The sequence below is a fragment of the Merops nubicus genome, unplaced genomic scaffold (genome assembly GCF_000691845.1).
Source record: "Merops nubicus isolate BGI_N331 unplaced genomic scaffold, ASM69184v1 scaffold17731, whole genome shotgun sequence".
Classification (NCBI taxonomy): domain Eukaryota; kingdom Metazoa; phylum Chordata; class Aves; order Coraciiformes; family Meropidae; genus Merops; species Merops nubicus.
The window spans coordinates 39,427-59,043 of NW_008587798.1; the positions used below are offsets into that span (position 1 = coordinate 39,427).

General features: G+C 38.3%; 1 protein-coding gene across 1 annotated transcript in view; it reads right to left on the reverse strand.

Annotated features, from left to right (window-relative positions):
• The window catches only part of FRMPD2 (FERM and PDZ domain containing 2), a gene marked incomplete at its 3' end in the record, with an annotated part of 57,523 nt that extends 38,525 nt beyond the window's left edge, over window positions 1–18,998 (reverse strand). The window contains exons 1-13 of the mRNA XM_008949074.1: window positions 18,875–18,998; window positions 16,473–16,630; window positions 15,458–15,523; window positions 14,046–14,231; window positions 12,940–13,066; window positions 11,298–11,429; window positions 7,325–7,409; window positions 6,985–7,041; window positions 3,798–3,948; window positions 2,049–2,120; window positions 1,184–1,358; window positions 270–420; window positions 34–172 (exon numbers count right to left, since the gene is read on the reverse strand). Of these exons, the coding sequence (XP_008947322.1) occupies window positions 34–172; window positions 270–420; window positions 1,184–1,358; window positions 2,049–2,120; window positions 3,798–3,948; window positions 6,985–7,041; window positions 7,325–7,409; window positions 11,298–11,429; window positions 12,940–13,066; window positions 14,046–14,231; window positions 15,458–15,523; window positions 16,473–16,630; window positions 18,875–18,998 (1,623 nt within the window). The remainder of the gene's footprint in view (window positions 1–33; window positions 173–269; window positions 421–1,183; window positions 1,359–2,048; window positions 2,121–3,797; window positions 3,949–6,984; window positions 7,042–7,324; window positions 7,410–11,297; window positions 11,430–12,939; window positions 13,067–14,045; window positions 14,232–15,457; window positions 15,524–16,472; window positions 16,631–18,874) is intronic.
• Window positions 18,999–19,617: the final 619 nt, after the last annotated feature.

Consider the following 19,617-nt stretch of genomic DNA (forward strand, 5'->3'; position numbering starts at 1 on the left):
ACCTCTGAGAAATATTGTATTATTTATCCACACCTCAGAAGCATAATTGCCAAGCTCTGCCTGTAAAGCCAAAGCGCCGAGTTTCAGGGCAGTCTCATCATTGCAATATAATCGCTCCTCCAAAATATCTTTACGAAGCTGCAGGTAAAACTGATGCCGTGTCAAGCCATGCCTGGAACACAAAAGGGTTTAGGAATACAGGAGGGACCTTGAGCAGTCACCTTAAATGCTACTGGGTTTTTTTGCAGTCAACAGAACCATGTACTTACTGGATAACATTAAAGTGGTTGACAAAGAATTTTATTCTTAGAAAAAGCGTGAAATTAATGATGGATGTTTTCTTCTTGGGTTGGTCATTCCAGCCATCTGGGGCCACTTTGTAGAGTTTCGTATCCTCATCCAAAAAGAAGAATTCTTTGCCTGAAATGAGAATTTTAGATTCTGTGGTAATTCTGGACATACTTCAGTAGTTCAAAATTCTGCTGTCTTCACTCAGTGCATCACGAGCAATAAAAAATAAAAACTACCATGGCTGTCAGTTGAGATTTATTACCTGTCTCATGGCTTAACGTAGAGCTTCTTTGATGGAGAACTTAGGCAAACTCTTAGTGTGTAATTTAGGATTACAACTGTTGGATCCTAGATTGGTGTGTTAACTATAGAATCACTGAAGAATTGATGGGGTTACCGTTCTGCTCACCATTCAGGTTCTGCACCTCATTGTAATCCTCATGCCCTACACAAGGTATGCTTCTTCCTGATGCCTCAGCTATGCTTGCCATCAGACATGAGATATGAAGATGTGTCTTGTAGACAAAATAGCTGAGCCTGTACTTCAACTTCTATCTAGGAACAAAGACAGTCAGCCTTCCTCAGCCCAGTGCCTCCTGGAATTTCTGCTGGAGCTACATGGCTCTGTATTATTCCAGTGCAACGTTGAGGCACAACCTTTTCTGCATGGGAATATCAGCCAGTAGCAGTATGGCTGTGCTGATGTGCAGTCCTGGGATAAACAAGCTTACATCTCTGCAGCAGAATTTAACCAATGTACCTTAGTTTTGCTTAAGCTTTGGATATGCTTTCATCTGAGGATCTAAAAGGATCTTACTGAAATTCATTGATAAAGGGACTACAGAGGCACTGAGGGAAAGAACTGTTAGTGTAATTAGCTGTGTCTCATTACCTTTCAGGTAAGCCAAGCCAAAGTAGAAATGTTCCACCAAGTTTGCATATGCCACCACAGTGTTGAAAACGTCTCTTGCCTTGGACTTAATGTCACATTGCACCTCAAGGCACTGCCCGTTGAGTAGAATCACGTTGAGATCCCTTTGAGACAAATAGGATTTCCCTTTTTTAGTCTGAGAACATGTAACAAAGAATAAAGGATGAGTGCCAAGTACAAGCAATGCAAGTTCCACAGTACTGTATTACTGAGGCTCCCTAGTCTCCTGTCTCTACATAACCTGATGGAATTGATCACAATGTGATGCTATTCCCTGCTTCCCTTCTCGTAAATTAGTATCACAAACATTTTCTAGTTTAAAAAAAAAATAAAAACAAACCCACAGGGAATACCAACAGAAGAGCTGAGCATACTCAGACTCTAAAATCACCAGGGTTATTTCAGATTTGAGGGTAATTCTAAATATTCTTTGTCCTCATTTTCACTACTGTGTGCTATCAGTCTTTTATCTTGTCTTAATGAAAGGATAAAAAAAAAAAAAGTAGATGTGCTTTCAAACTGGAGGAGTCCAATACTTGAGCACTATATGTCCATTACGTATTTGCTTTTTGTCTCAAAAGTTTTGTACTAAAGTGTGTATTCTTATCTGAGAATGATAAATTAAGCTACTTTCACACCAACAGAAATTACTACATAACACTGAGAATTAAATGACCTTTCAAGTCTCAACACCTCTGCAGGAAGCCTAACTTGGTTTAGAGTAGGACATGGCAAGAACACTGGGCTGGGACTTAGATGCAACTTACAAAGAGGCCAAATTAAAAGTTCACTAGACTAGTTATAAATTCTTAATGTTCATACTTACCACAATCGATCCAGGCAGCTGTAAGGTCACTGGTGGTTCACTAGACAAAATAATAAATTCTGGACCTGAAAACTGTAAGGAGGCAGTTTAGAAATATAATAAATGTCTCCGTAATGTGATGAAGATCCCAAACACCAGTACCAATTAAACCTATTTCTGTTGACCTGTATGCTGTAGTTAATTGACTTCAGTGTCTAATAAGTTGCAAATGCTGCCTGAAGACCTGGGGGTCTCTCCTGTGTAGACTCTCAGTGGTCTAATTAGGGGTAAGCTCATGCTGAAGCCTTTTCTTCTGTAAAGGCACTTACCAAGAGTCTTTTACTTTGGAAGACATCTGTTTTTATGACACTTACAGAAACTTAATTTCTTCTGAGACCATTTCCCACATTATTCCCAAGTTACTATGACAGTCACAGACATGTACACACATATACACACACCACTGTGATTTCATAAGCCTAGATTCCATAGGGAACCAGACTAAATTCAGAGCTTCTCTCTTCCCTGTGATGAAGGTTGACTGAAATTTCTTATTAGCAAGCATTGTGTTCTTTTGCTTTGACTTCAACAAACTTTAACAGCACAAGATGCTTTTTTTTTCTTGCTGAGAATCCACCTCAAGGAATTATCTGTATTGTTTTTGTGGGGGTTTGTTTGTTTGTTTGTTTGTTTTTGTGGGTTTTTTTTGTTTGTTTTTTTGTTTGTTTGTTTAATTGGGGGTTTTTTTGTTTCATTTTTTTTGTTTGTTTTTTTCATTTGTCTATGGCTTTAGATACTTGAAGCAGACAAATAACTAAATGTCTGCAAGTGGTAACATGGAACTTTGCAACTACTCCCTATTTCTTAGTACCTTGACCTACTCAGTGTTGGGGATTTTTAGCAAACCCCACCAAGAGATAATGCAGTTTTGTATCTTATATAAACAGGGACTAGCCCTTAGTTGTAACAGTTGCTGAACTCCTTCTGAGGAACTCAACCCAGCAAAAATCATGTTCACAAAATTGAAAACTAAATTTATACATAAAAAGATAATTTTCCAAAGTATCTATCTCAACCTTTTGATGAAAGTTCTGCCACTGATTGGTCTTGAGCTTGTGAACTGGGAACAGGTGAAAGGACCCAGCCTTGAAATCTGTTCCACAACAGAAAGCTCCATGGGCAGCAGCATTGTGGAGTTTTCTGTGATTCAGTTATTTCTGGATTTTTCTGGTCCAACTGCTAAAGGAACATTCTTAGTTAATGTATTTCTACAACAAATAAGTGACTAGAAATAGATCCTTAGGTGAACTATTTGTTTGCCTCACTCAGTGCTAGCCTATCCTTTCTGTCTAGGCATACAGTGTGAAAAACAAACAAACAAACAAACAAAGAAATAGAAGTCCTTTGATTACTGTTGACCATCAAACCTTTGGGTTCGGTGTCACTGTAAATATATTTGCTGTTCTGAAGCTCCTGTTAAAGTGGTTGATGAGAACAGTCCATGCAGTGTTTGATGCTGGCAGAAATCACACATGTAAGTCAGAGTGTTCTGTGACAAGCTTTTGCTTAGTCTTCATGGACAAGACTTTTCATGGCCTTCAGCTCTGAGTTACCAATGCCTAATTTGAGGTCTGCCAGTTTAGAAAACTCATCTAGTGAGATGACTCAGTAGCTAATATGCACACCACTGGCAAGCGACAACTGGATGAGAGATTTCTCTGTAGTGATATTTACATTTTGAAATCAGCTTATATGTTTTGCATTAGTCACCTTTTCCTTCCTGTGGAACAAACTTTTCTGTGATGCATCAGCTGCTGTGTAGTCCTTTGTAGACACTGAGAAGGTGGAACCTAAACTTAGCAGGTTCTGTCTGTTGTTCTTCTGAGTTCCACCAGGGATTTCTTCTACAGCGCTGACTGACCTTCAAAGAAATGTGATAGTGAGCAATATATACAGCATGAATCACAACAACACAGGCTCGAGGACAAAGGGCTTAAGGTACATTGTCTGGCAGAATATTACAAAATCCAGGGCAATTTCAAAATCCAGGGCAAATTAACAGGGATAATGTTACTGATACTATTTATGGAAAAATCTAAACTCTGCTTAATTCAGTAACAGTTTTGGTTTCTTTTGTGTGTGACAAAATCCAGGGCAAATTAACAGGGATAATGTTACTGATACTATTTATGGAAAAATCTAAACTCTGCTTAATTCAGTAACAGTTTTGGTTTCTTTTGTGTGTGTGTTTTGTTTGTTTGTTTTGTTTTTGTTTTGTTGTTGTTTTTGTGTTTTGTTTTGGTTTGGTTTTGCCTTTTTATTGTTTGTTGTTTGTTTGTTTTTTAGTTTTGGGGTGCTTTTTTATTTGTTGAGCCAGTTTTCATTTGTTGTAGCTGGTTTAAGTCTGGTGAAGCCAACAGGCAAATATTCTGGCCCTTCTGAGAATTCTACAGGATGAAGTCAGTTCCTTTTTTTTTTTTTTTTGTCTGAAGCAAAAAAGCTTCAGAAAACCATAACATTTATTATTACATTCAGTATTTTCCAGGAATGGGAACCAAATTATTTGAATACTAATTCATTAAAATAAATTAATGTCTTAGTAAAGTGAGGGATTTTCAATTTCATTAAGAGAAAGTCATGTGAAATCTCAGCTCAGAAAAGTGTCTTTATACTATACTCTTAACCCATAAAGTAACGGTGTTTTCCACACAAGCAGACACATGCTTGCTTAGAATTAAAATAAAATATATACTCTTATCAATGAGAAAATGACAATTAGGTGGTGTAGAAGGAAAGGTTTTGTTGAGGTGCATTTTTCTTAATTAAATTTTTAACAAATAACAAAATCACACAGGGTTTTTTTGTTATCCCAGAGTTTTATCCTTTTCTTTTGCGTGTTGCAGAGTTGCTTCAGGGAGCTATTCAGGTAGTTTCAAAAGGTTTTTAACAACGTTACTAGAGTAGTTGCTGAACTTTCCTCCTTGGTATCCAGTGGCAGACATGTGGGAACAGTTCAAAGCTGAGTCAGGGAGGTTTGGACTGGACATTAGGAAGTATTTCTTTACTGAGAGGGTGGCCAAACACTGGAACAAGCCTTCTAGAGAGGTGGTTGTCCTAGAGTCTGCCAGTATTGAAAAGGCATTTGTACAATGCCCTTAATGACATGCTTTAACTTTGGGTCAGCCCTGAAGTAGTCAGGCAGTTGGGCTAGACAATCGTCGCAGGTTAATTCCAATAGAACTATTCTATTCGATTTTAGTCTAGTCTAGTCTCCTCTGTCTATAAAAGTATCTAGATATTTTTGTTTCTATCAATGCAACCTCATCAAGATAAAAATTTAACTAAGAAACATGCCTAAAATGACCTGAAGTGACTTTTGTAGGGTTATATATACTATGAGTTCAAAAGCCAAGATGCTGTACTAAGAAGGCTTTCTTTGCCTGTGGAAAATACTTCCCATTATTAGTCCAGTGAAGTGAGAGATCCCAGACTTGACATCTGTGTCTTCTTTATATATAGGCAATAGCCTTGCATATACTTACAAGCTTAACTTGTAAAATATGTAAATGACATCAGTTGGATTGCATACAGAAATGAGCATAATACTACTAGTAAGCTTTTTAAGTAGTAAACCTATAACTAAGTTTTGTGTTGGTTGTGCTCCTACATGCAAACTAATTATTTCAACCCCACTGTTGTCATGGTACTTACAATAGGATTGTGACCTTGGTAGAAATTAAATTGCAGATGCTTACAACTAAATGTGGGGTTTGCCGTCCCAGAAGTTCTATGGGAAACAGCTTGCTGGAATTTTGGAGAGGAGAGTTCATCTTTCAGCAAAGGAGAGTAATATTTTCTTGGCAGCATGATTTTAGATTAAGAATATCAAGATGATACTCAGGTTGGCAGTCAGGTGCATGACAATTGCTTCAAAATAGTAAATAAAACTTCTGTTACTGATATCACTGCCAGGTATGTGATGCATATATAGATGTCTGGATAGACACACATATGTGTGTATGTTATTAGACAGGTAGACAGAGACTTCTTTCTTCACAAAAGCTACCACTACACTATAATCTGCTTGTAGTTCTTGCTTATTGCAGGTTTAGAGGTGTACTGGGGTATTGCACCTTGCTCAGATTATCGTGGCTGATTTATCAGGAAGTTCAAACTATTTACTTGGGATACATTTAATTGGGAGTTGACTTAAATGGAGCATTTCCTGTAGGCCTGAATTATTCATGTCATGGTTAAAAGAAGAAACTCCTGTTTAACTGGGTCAAGAACTCAATTTAAACGGGATGTCAGTAGGGATTACATGGTGCTTAACTACGGGATTCTGGTCTTTATGTTGCCTAGAGGCTAACAGTACTTACATGTCTTCTTCATTTGGAAACAGCCATGATCACAGCTGCACTATGCTAACACTCAGTCCAGAAAACTTTCATTTGACAGCAGTGGTGTTTCCCTGACTTTTGAAAAGGAATTAGTATCCACTGTAGAATTCTCATCTTTCCTTGTCTATGTCTACATGGCTGCTGTACATGCCATGGCTGAAATGAGGCTAATCCTCATGACAGAGCAGAGGTCTTTACTGTTTGTGTCCCTGGGTTACCTATAACTCTTTAGTAAAGTGGTGGTGTGGGACTGGATATGGCTGGCACAGATGAGACATCAATTTAAGAAGTGAGAAGGAAATGCAGATAATCCACTGAGAGTGATGGACCATACACATGGGCTGTCATTACCACTCCAGAACACATCAGGCCTCTGCTAAGGTGACAGCAAGGCAAGATCAGATCCAAGATCTGTATGTAGACAAATATGGACTCTGCAGAATGCCTTGCTGTGAAAGCAATGACTGTTGATACCTTCTCAACAGGTTTTCCCCTTCCACACCCTCTGTGGAGCTACTTCCCAGTTGTTACAGTCACAGCACACTATTGCTGCTTACCTGTCTGATTCTGATGGAGTCACACTAGGGCCAGCTGTTCTGGGAGGCCAGTGACATCTGAGAGGACACAGTGGTAAAGAGTAAAGGTGGAAAACCTCAATGTCCTTGTTATTGTATGGATTGTTCAGTGTCCAAGCTCCATTTCACTAGAGCATTTGGACTGTTTCACCTGGAACCAAACCAAGTCTAGGTGCACTTTAATTCTACATAAATACGACCTATTACCAAACAAGTTCAGGTGGTGTTCCAGACATTTTCTGATAATGACATTGCCACAATAGTTGTCCACTTCACTTGGTAATAAACCGTCTTCCATTTTTTATTAATGAGTTTTAATTACCTGTTTATGAAGAGCTTGTAGCTACTTTGTGTTCTTGACCCACTGAGGGTGGAATCCCACGATCTGTGTGTCTGTGGAACTTTCCCTGAAAGAAATAAAGGAAATTTCACAATTGAAGCAATAGTAGCAGCATCAGATTTTGGGACAATTACAACACAGAGAAAATTTAGACTGGTTAAATTCCCCTTCTGTGTCCTTGCCTGGGCATGATAAATGGCTATTTGGTAAGGCTAAGTGAATTAGCAGTATTCAGTACCCCCAGCAGTATTTCCAGTTCTCTAGTTATTGTTATTTCCTCTTCATAACACTTCATGTGAATGTAATTTAGAAAACAGCTGTGTAGGTACAACGGCTCCTATATCCATATGTATGGAGGTAATTTGTGGAACAGCTTTTGCTCTTGAGAAATTATGGCTAGCAGTTCTTCTTCTATTTCCAGTCATAGAACTGGGGGGTGAGCCATGAAACTTCCACAGCTTAATCAGTGTAGGATGTAAAATCACTGAAATGAAAACTGTTTGTAAATATTCTACTGGTTATTTGCTACATTAACTATATTGTGAATGTTTTTACATAATAAACATCTGTTGGGAATATAGGTTGTTTTGTGCGTTATGAGCAAATAAGATTTGTATAATTTTTCACCTTCAGTCCTCTCTGCCACTGCAGAAAGGACAGGTGTTGCTCTGTCCAAATACACGAATGCTGAAATGTAGAGCTAGAACCAGAAAGGTTTATACAAGTAATATTTCCAGGAACGTTTCTTCTCGCAGCAGAGATGTTTTAAGTCCTTTAGGGAAAGGTGGGAAGGTTGAATTTTTCTTCAATTGGATCATTTAATTGATCTTATTTGAAGAACCGTATATCATCATATCAAAATATTACATAGGCAGAATGACAAAGGTGTTAAGATGAGCTGTGTGGAAGCAATCATTTAGGTCATGTTTCTCTGGATAAAATGTCCATGAACTACACCCTGAGACCTCACTCTGAATTTCAACATAAAAACATGACATTGAATTCTAGTGTTACCAGTTGCAATTTTAAAACTAGGAAAACTATGGTCACGTTGCTAAAATTGCATAAACACGTTTGTTCAAGCTGCAGATGGTAGTGACAAAATGTGAGATTTGAGATAAGCCAAATACTCAGGGCTAGTTACTCAAGTTAGGATTCACACTTGTGTTCTGAAACTGCATGCTGTTTAATGAGGAAGCCTTGCAAAATTCTCTGCTTACACCGTTAAGTTTCGCATAATTGTAGAAATACACTTTGACAAGCACATAAAATTCCTCTTAGTTTTTCTGCCTCAGCTGTTCTGGCAGTGGGACAAGGTGGCTAGTTTCAGCAGCCAGAGTGCCATGCTCTGATCACAAATCCAGCACGCTCCTGATGTTTAAGTAACCTGTGGCCCTCAAAGAAGTTGATTCTGCAGATGATTAATTTATTAGAAATTAAATGACCTTCTAAAGTACAGTCTGGATAGAGATGATCTCCCTTGCTTTACTATATTTACCACTTTTCTCAGATAATGTATTTTTCTAATACGTTCTCATGAAAGAATGTCTGAGGCAAACAAGATCTCACATTCTGTGTTTTCTGCTGTATTTTCAGAGTTTTGTCTTACAAAATCCTGAATACAAACAGCTACCAATGTTTCAGTGGAGACTGAGACAGGCACAAATTCACTTTTGTTGATTTCATGACCAAAATTTTATGGAAAAAAAAGCACTTACAAAACAGGCTTTTTGTTTGTGTACTATGTGCCACTAGGTATGTGAGTGACCCGTGTGCATCACATAGGGAGCAGCTGCAGTTTCAGGGTTTTTTGCTGCTGATATTGATTGCAATCCTGGGGCTTCAGGAAAGCACCTTTTAGGGGGAGAGAATCAACAGTAGTTGTATGAATAACCTCACCTTCCTCATCCTTGGGGTTAAGGGCCTGGAGCTGACAGACTACTACATGGTTTGGGTTTTTTTTGTTTGTTTGTGGTGTTGGTTTTTTTTGTGTGTGTTTTTGGTTTTTTTTTTCCCTTGGTTTCCTTTCTTGGGTTTTGTTTTGGTTTTTTTTTTTTTTCCCCCCCGAGCTTCTATTTGCTTTCTCTCTGTGAATTATCCCCTGGAAGACTTGTGATCATGCAGTAGGCATTCAGCTTTGTGGCATACTTCCTAGGGAAATGAGTTCCTTGAGATCATGCTCTATTTATTTTTGCCTACTAATTTTTAAGCCTTTCAAATTTGGAAGAGTGTGGGTAATATGCTCCTACAAGTTTCATGACAATCAGCAGCTGGGTATCAAATTTTTTGTTTGTTTGTTTGTTTGTGGTGTTGGGTTTTTTTTTGTGTGTGTGTGTGTTTTTGTTTTTTTTTTTCCCTTGCTTTCCTTCCTTGGGTTTGGTTTTGTTTTGTTTTGTTTTTCCCCCGGGCTTCTATTTGCTTTCTCTCTGTGAATTATCCCCTGGAAGACTTGTGATCATGCAGTAGGCATTCAGCTTTGTGGCATACTTCCTAGGGAAATGAGTTCCTTGAGATCATGCTCTATTTATTTTTGCCTACTAATTTTTAAGCCTTTCAAATTTGGAAGAGTGTGGGTAATATGCTCCTACAAGTTTCATGACAATCAGCAGCTGGGTATCAAACACAAACTAATGCTCCACAGTAACAAAGATCAAGGACTGCTCAGCAGTCTTCTGCTATTTATGGCATCAATGAATTAACCAGTTGGTGTGCATACCTTGTTGCATCATAACTGATGTAGTGAATGCTAGGGTTATTGCCTTGGGTAAGAAATTGCTGAGATTAAAAACTCACATGTGCTTACAGAGCATGTCTGAATCCATGCCACAGGAGGACTTAGTATTTAATTTCTCATGGAGGTTCATAGAAGGAGAAAGTAAACTCCAAAGTACAGAATAAACTTCCACCTCTGGGTCTGGAAGGTCAAGAAGTGCCCCAGTCAGGATGGAAGAAAATTTGAAAGCAGATGGAAGGGTGTGTTACTGTGGAATGGAGAACAGCCATGGGCAGCAGTTTGAGAATGGGGAGCTGACATGGTAAGCTTGTTTTTTTAGGGGACAGTGAAGACATTTGGCAACAGGAACTTTTTGCTCTTGGCCAGTGTTAAAGTCCTGTCCAGGCATTCCTAGCTCAAATTCCAATTTAATCATGAAGGTACACATGCACAGCAGTTTTCCCCTGTCTGCTGAATTCCCTTCTTTGCTTCATAGTATCCCCCTACCCTGTGATTTAGGTGACTTGGGAAGGGCCCTGACCGATGTCTACCACAGTGTCTTTGCTGAATGCATTCTCTCCCAGTTTCCTTCATGGTGTTCCTGCCATAAAAGGACTGAAAGTGGAGAAAGTTCATAGTAAATCAGAAGGGCACCAAATGAAATCTGGCATATAGCACAATGAAACCAATGTGCTGAGCAGCAAATACACAGTGGCTTTAGGACAGAAATTAAAAAAAACAACAAGGGGTAATTTGGGTTTTTTTTCCCCTCTAGATTTCAAAATTAGTCCTTTTGGTTTTAAATGGGCTTGAGGAAATATTAATCCACATCATTCAAATCTTAGATATTATTCAAAGATTCAACTGATTTCAGTGCTGTCATCTTCATATTGCCCATCATATGCATTTGTAGGGCAGCTCCACCATTTCTCATCTGTTTCAAGACACCACATGCCAGAAATATGCTGTCAGACCTTGTCTGTGATCTGCCAAATACCTTCACCAGGCAAAAGGCATAAAGCAAGAAAGAGGTGATGGTGCTTCATGGTCACCAGGGAATATATAGTTTTACAGCAGGACACAAGTGAAAAGTAATCCAGTATAAAAGGATCTGTTTTTCTCTGCAATTTAGCACAAATATAACTCCCTAGTCATACAACCACAAGTGCATGGGCGTACCTATCACCTGACCATGCATGGGTAGTTTCATAATTCATAAACAATCTTTCAGGAAAATATTACCTCTCCTGTGTCCTCGATTAGACAGTATCAAAGATGTACTTTCAGAAATACTATTTGAGTCACTGTAGTCCACAGAAAGTTGTCTGTAATCTTCTGTTGACTGACTGTAATTCATTAATTTGGACCCTTTGTCTGGAAACAGAAAGGAAATATGGTGAATTATATCCTTTAATTATAAATCATTGTATCTGTATGATAACATAACATTTGGCTTAACTAATTTTTATATAGTCCATGTCTCTCTGTTTTCTAACCCTGACTTTAGTTTCTTAAGGAGCAAAGGAGGTTTGGTAACTGCATTCTATGACTTTCATAATCTTATTCTGATCCGGAATAGTTCTCATGGTTCTCCTCAACCATTCCAATTAAAACAAATCTAATATATTAATTTTATTCAACATCTTTAACTGAAAGGTTGCAAAGTGCAGAAAACCTGAAAAGTTCTCCTTCTTTACATTCTGAGGCCCAAGACTTTCAGCTATAAACTATTCTTTCTGTGTACAGATGGACATTGCCCAGAAACAATGCATTACCAGAGCTGGCTGTAACAAATCAGGGGCTATCCTAGGTCATTAGGAATTACATATTTCTGTTGCTCCCTAACTTCACTTTATTTGCATTATCTCTTGTCCTTTTTCATAATTTTGTGAAGGTGATAATTTTTAATTAAAAAAAAAAAAAAGAAGAAAAGGAATGTTGCCTTGAAAAGTATCTCTTTTTCTTATGACCAGAAATACCTAACAGAAATGTTCCACAGGTATTTAAGCATGTGTTTAATTCTAGCTGAAGTTAATAGAACATATATGTGATTTGCTGAATAGGAATTGGCTAGTTCATATGCCTAATATTGGACATATCAAAAAGAAAAAAAAAAAAGAAAAAAAAAAAGCCTGCATAGCTTAGGCTAACCTGTCCATGCAAAATCAGAGATTTTTGTTGAAGTGAAAAATACAATACAGACACTAGGAAAAAAAAACTATCTGAAACCCACTTCTAGCTGCAGTTAGAGAATTACTCTGAGGGATAATCAAATATTGATCTTAGTCAAACGAAATGTGAAATCAGTATATGCTGGTTTATTTATGTAGTGAGCAGGATTTGGCCTTGTGTCTTGAAATCACTCCAGCAATCCATGTGTGAATTTATAAAATGTAGTTAGAATAGAAAAACAGAACTAAAATCAAAAAGAAACCACAAATCTTTGCTTGAGTGATCAAACAGGAAGGATGAATATATATTGCTTAATGACAACAGGATAACTTCATAGAATCCCACTCTACCTTTGAAAATACACTGGAGTATACAAACTGCAAAAGCAGTTTTGAAAGTAAATTGTTTTTTCATATACACAGGTTTTATGTAAAGTGCTGTAAGAGTCAAACCTTTGCTAGCTGATTTTTTATCATTGCTTCACAGCCCTCCAACTATTGTCCTTTGAGGAAAGAAGGAACAGAAACCTTGCTGACTTGTCTCAGAGTCTTCCCATTATGAAGTCATTTATATGTAAAGCAATAAATACCCTATCCAACACTACATGTAATCACTACAGCATGAAATTAAACAACTCATCTAGCTTGGGAAAGGCTCAGAAAAGGCTGGCCATATCCTTATTAGATAGCTCAGATTATAAGTCTTTCCTTACCTTGGTGAAAATTCATCTGGGAGGACAGTGGTAAGGTGTCAGGTATTTTCTCATGCAGCCTTTTCCTTATCACATGACTTCTGTTAAGCTGAGAGGCTGTGGTGTCTTCGGTGACTACCCACTCTACCTAGAAGACAGTAGTACTGCAAGTCAATGTCACACAATATGTGGACTTCAGACTCTCACACTGAGGTGACCCTTGCCCTGTGCTTGTCAGAGGCTGCTGCCTTGCTCGGTATAAGCAACTTCATCTTCTCAGATTAAGACAAAGCAGGATTGAGTTTTTGTGGCTTCCTGCTGTCGTGCTAGCTGTGTTTAAGACAGGACACCCTCTGTTACAGTGGGAAATAGAATAATAGAGAGTGTGATGGAAAAGGTTATTTCAGAATGTTAATGAATACTGGTTGAAAGCAAAACAAGATATTAACAGTGGACAGGACATCCTCTGTTACAGTGGGAAATAGAATAACAGTGCGATGGAAAAGGTTATTTCAGAATGTTAATGAATACTGGTTGAAAGCAAAACAAGATATTAACAGTGCATTTTCTTGCCATTTCATTCATCTTATCAACAAAAAATGTATGTTAATATTTCAGATCTTGAAAAAGACTCAGGTGTTTATTAAAGACTTAACATGGTCAAGCTTGATTGCCCAGCAGATGCTTGGTTACACTCAAGAATGATGAATGAAATTCTCAATATAATGTAAATGTGGTTTCTTTGAATTTCACAAAGAAATTCTGAAAGCCGAGGGGAAAAGGGGAAATCTTTCCTCTCGTATAAAGTTCACTCCTTTGGCCAATATGAAATCTCTGTAAAGGTTATGATTGCTTCAGTATTAACCAAAGAAATGAAGATACTGTAAGTGCAATAGCTGGATTTATATTATTTCCCAGGAGTGTAAGAGTGGTATGAGAGATGGCTTCATTGCCTCATTTGCTTGTACACATGCCCACTCATTTTAGTTCTTAGAAGTCTTAGAAGCAAATCTCACTTCCATAATTCATACAGCATTCATGTCAGGCAATTCCCTATCTGTATCTCACATGGCTACTCACCTCTCTCACCAAAGAAAAGCAGATGATAATATGAGAGTAGTACCTACCTCACTGACACTTCCCACAGCAAACTGCACCATTTTCTTTATGTAGATATTTGCTGGTAAGGAAGAACTTTCTTTCTGATGTGCCTCGCATGCTTCTAGAATTGACTCAGGAGAAAGCCTTTTTTGTGGCAGATCTTCACATAGTGTCAGCAGGAGCATGTGTAGTTGGTCACTCAGCTGGAGGGACTGAATCAAAATGAAGATACTGTTAAACGACCTCTCCCAGTGGTCTGAAAATCTGTGTGGGACCAGGAATTTCTGTAAGCCTTTCACTCTGGGTGAGAAATGGGCACTGAATTCCTTTAGACTTTGGAAAAGTTCCAGAGAGGCAGCATAACAGCACTATATGGAGCCACTAATGGGATCCAGGATAGCTTTGGAGAGAACTGGCATCTATAAGGAGGGTCATCAGCCCATATATTGGGGTTTATGGTAACAGACAACATCTCACCATCAGCCCCTATATAGGGGCTTATGGTGACAGACAACATCTCAGTCTGCTCCTCAGCTTTGCTAATTAGATTATGAATCTTAAAGATTCATGAAAGTAAGGCATGGTAGCATTAGCTTCAAAAAGGTGAGGAGTTACACCAGCCAAAACTGTTGCCATAGAGACCATATACTTAAATTTTAGAGTAATTTAGCTTGTAGAGCCTTTTTTCTTAGACTATGTATACCTGTAAAAGGAAAGGTAAATCTACTAAAAGCTTGTGCTCTCCAAATCGAAAACATGGAATCAAAGGCATGAATATAGAAACAAAATTAAATGTATGCCACAAATCTTTGAAAGGGTTCTGGGTAAGCAAGAAATGAAAAATACCAACTACCACAGATGATGGTAAAGTTTCCACAGAAATAAGGGGAGTTATTTAGTTTTATCCCAGCGTCCCATTCTTAGAAAAAGCACACAAATGTGCACAGCACTGCAATCACGCTGACATGTTGCTCTTTTAGTTTCTCCTATCTTAGTATCATAGAATCATTTAGGTTAAGAAAAACCTTTAAGATCATTAAGTCCAACCATTAACCCATCACTGCAAAATCCACCACTAAACACGTCCCTAAGTGCCACAACTACATGTCTTTTTAATTCCTCCAGGTATGGTATCTCAACCACTTCTCTGGGCAGCCTGTTCCTTGTTACATAATCTTCACTCCTGAAAGCAAGGGACAATTTATCTTAATGGGCACAATTCTAGTTTTTTCAGAAAAAGGAAAGATGAGGCCTAAGTTCCTGATTTGGATGTCCCGATATTTTTGGTGAAGTCTTGACTGACAGAAGCTTTCCAATTCTTTCTAGTGGTCCAAAAGATGAAGCCCCTCTTACTGTGACTTCAGATTATGCCTCTCAATCTTTGAGCCTACCAATGTAAAACAGAATAAAAGGAAAGAAAAATATCTGTATTACTGGCCTGGTTTGGAGGAACCTGGTAGTCTGCTGACCAATAAAGGGTCATTCCTAAGGAGTATACCAGCATCTGTCAAAAAAGTAAAGTCTTTATGAAGACAACATTAAATACAGAAAAACCTTGTACTAGAGAGCCCATCCTTCTGTGGTTTTGGTGACAAAATGGTGGAAACCAAACAGATATTTATTTTTTTTTAAATAGACTGGTGAAAAGATATATAAAATTACAATAGAGACTCTTGTCTTATGGACTAGATAGTGTGAAAAGAGCATTTCTCACCTTTAGGGGCTGAGCCAGGCTGCCCTTTCTCCAATGATGCCATAACTAGGAAAAGAAACTGAACTCCTTTCTTAGCTTTGAAATTCCCCTATTGGCAGTTAAAGCTCTTCTTTATCTGTGGGACTGACTAGAAGTTGTGTCCAGGAGGGGAATTACTGAAGTAAGAGCCATCCTTTTCAAAGCTTCATAATTCTGCACAGCATTAAGTGATCAGTTGTGTTGCCATCTGCAACTACTGTGTTCTGCCTGAAGGAAGTATGCACTGATGTGGTCCTAGTGGTATTTAAAACTTCTAGGTACCTGAGTGCTGTACCTTGCTCAGAGACACTCGTTTGGCAGGGAGAAGAAAAGTATATTGTTAAGAAAGCTGAACGTATTTCTGACTTCCTGGGAGTATTTCCACTTTCTGATTGTATGGATACTGCAATCCTGCTGCTTCTGGGATTACAATTACTACATATGGTCAAACATCATGTTCATAGAAATATTCTTCCTTTCTGTGGGCCTTAACAAATAATACATTTCTGCAGACCTTGAGGACTGATGGTCAAAACTGATTTCATGTTGACATGCTAATCTAATGGCAAGCTACAAGACACACACAAATCTTTCTAACTGTAGCCCAGTTTTAGTGTTATTAGAAATGGAGTTTTACAGTAGATACTTGGTATGCTGCATTAAATTCCACAAGCTTGTCTTCATGAAGTACTGTCAAGGTTGATTTTGTAATCTGCCTCACCTTTGTTAGTCCGACGCGCTGGTTTTTACTTTGTCTGTGGAACAACTCTGGTGCACTGAAAGGGACAGCTTCTGTCTGAGATGTATTGTTTTGGAAGGACAAATTTCCTTCTGCAGACAGTAGTACTGACCATGGACAAATCACAGAGATGGCAGGGTCTGAAAAATGTTCAAGAAGATAATGGAGTTCTTAGTGTTGAATTCATTGCACTCAGAAAATCATATTGCTGGTATCTCACCTGCATAGTCAAACCCATCACTGAAGTTTCTTGGAGATGTAGCCAGAAGTCAGTGGAATCATGTTCATTTATGCCTGGCTGATTTTATTAGGTGGAATTCAGTGGTGGTTAAAGAGTTGACTTCTGTCTCACATCATTTCACCCATAGAAATAATATATTGATTTCAATGGATTTCCAAAGCCTAAGGAAAGGCAGAATTATACCCCCATGTGCAGATTATGGAGACAGACCTTGACTTTTTTTTTTTTGGTAGATATTTTTATGCAAAGCACAAAACCAGAGAACAGAGGCCATTCAGATCTCCATAGGAGAAGAGCTCAGAAACATGCCTTAAATGTTTCGGGATTTTAGCATTTAAAAGTTATACATTAGAAATAGCTACTTAGTTCTTAAGTGTGGTGGAGGAAAATAGATGGTAAAAATGGATAAAAAGTTAAGCTTGGAAATTATATATGCCCGTGAGGTTTGTACAGCCAGAGAAACCAGAGATTCAAAATGTATGGACCACTGGTATGTGCATCCATTGTGGCATTTACTTCTTTTGAGAATTAAAGCTTTTAAAATTATCAGGTAACTTCTTTTGCTCCTTCTCCCTTTTCTGTAGTATTGTATGCAAATACAACTAGCATATCCTGCCATGCTTTAGAAACAGCTTGTACTTCAGCCTCAGTGAAGATTACCTTGCTTTATGTAATATTGGCCAGCCAATAGGTGAGCATGCCTGCCTAACCAGCCAGTGGGCAAGCATGTTGGAAATATTGCTACAGCTCGTGGTGATGACCATCACCAGGTCTAGCAGGATTGGTTACATCAAGAATATTGCAGCAAAAACATGGCAGTGCTAGCTCTGAGAAGAGGCTGATTCCAGAAACAATGTAGCTGTAGTTAAGAGATGTGGAGACAGAGGTACACCTTAGTCAACCTAGATGATGCTATGCTGAGGCAGTTCACCTCCACACCCCCAAGAAACCAGAGCACTGGAGATTCAGCTTCAGAATGAGACCAGAGTGGCATTGCTTCTGAACTTGAGCTCTCTGAAGACATGTTTGAGCAACCTTGCATTTGACCAGCTTGGATCTACATCCCCACTTCCTCTTGTTTTACTCTTCATCTATCATCATAATATCCTAAATTTATCTGGCGCAGCATAGGGAACGTGCAAATTATGTCAATTCAATACACACCCAATAAGTCTTATTTTATTTTGTTTTATTTTATTTTATTTTATATTTTATCTTATTTTAAAGAGATCAGGAAAGCATAGTGTCGGCTTAGTGTCTGGTACTAAGTTAATAAGCTGTGATGGACCTGATCTGAATCCGTCCAGGTGAGTAGCTCTGTGCTGCACTCCTTTGTACATTCCTGGTACCTGTCTTGTCTGGCCTGTTCTGTCCTCTTGTTACACTAGATAATAGAAAACTGATGCTATAGTCAATCTCTAAACAGTGTTCCAGTCCATTAAAAACTAGTTGGTAATAAAAGTTCACGCCTGCAGCTGTAGCAGAAGTTACTCATCACTTATTTTCAGTATTTTGTAGTTTGATTCTACATGCTCATGAGGTAGGAACATGTCTCATCTATTCTCCCATCAAAAGGAATATCCATTGTCATAAACAGTTCTCAAAATGTGACAGGTTGCTCAGCTGTGCTCTCTTGTACAGCTGGCCTGCTTGGCAAACATTCATCAGGATGACTTGCGTAGCAATTATGATAAGTCACATTATTATCATCAAGGATGAAAGTTTCTTACTAGCTGAATGAGGAACCATGTGATTTTGCCTGTCCTCTATCAGTACATGGATGATATGATCCTAGCTGGAACTGTACTTTCTGTGTGTGTATGTATGTTATTCAGACATTAGGGAAGACTCTTCTGTACTGTTCCACTGTGTATAGTTGTACTTAGGTGAATTCGTATCTGATGTGTAATTTGGAAAAAAAGAACCAAACCCTGTGTGAAAATCTCTAACACAGGCAGCACACTCTGCATGTAATCCCAATGGCACTGAAAGGTTTCTCATTTTTATTAGCAATGTATGATTATTGCCATTAGTGCTTCTTGTCTCAAGAAAACCCCAACCAACGACAAACTCAACAGAGCTAAAATAACTCAAAAATTCATTTCCAACAGTAAGAACTATAAGATGATACTTTTCACCTCACCTTTGTGAAGGTCCTCCAGAAGCTGCACCGTGGCCAGGTACAAGAGGGCCCATATTTCTTCTTCCTCCAAAGGACTTCCTTTTGCCCACAGGACCTCGGCCAGTGTCACGCAGGAACTGTTCATGCCTGCTGCAATAGATTGGATTTTGACTCACTACAGTAGACTGAATTGCACAAAGCAAACTATACTGATTACAACTGTACCTTTCTCTCACAATAAGTATTTTGTGAACTGCCCTGCTTCTTTGTTCACAAAACGTAGGTATCATTCATCCCTATCTTAATCTAAGTAACAGTAAATAAAGGGGACTGAACTAAGTGACTTCCTGTAATTTTTTTGAGCCCTTTAACTCATCATTTGAAACCAATCACAAGATTCTGTGGGGCAAATAGTTTTTACTCAGGAGATTCTGCATGGATATGTGCTGTTTGGGCTTTGTGAATGGTTATCTGAATGGCAGGACATTGATTTTGCTGCTTAATTGTATGCTCTTGTGTATAAAAACATGACAGAGCCAATCTAAGAGGAAAAGAATGGTGAAGAAAAACAGATGCACTGTAATATAAAGGTTTATAAACACAGTCAAACAGAGCAATTGAGTTTCATTCATTGTTCAGCAGACTGATCAGGAAAAGCTTGGAGACTTACTGAATTTATTAAGGAGAGATTTTCTTGGTCAGATACGCAGAACTTCCCATTCATCCATACCAATATATGTATAAACTTGCTTTATTTCATTAAA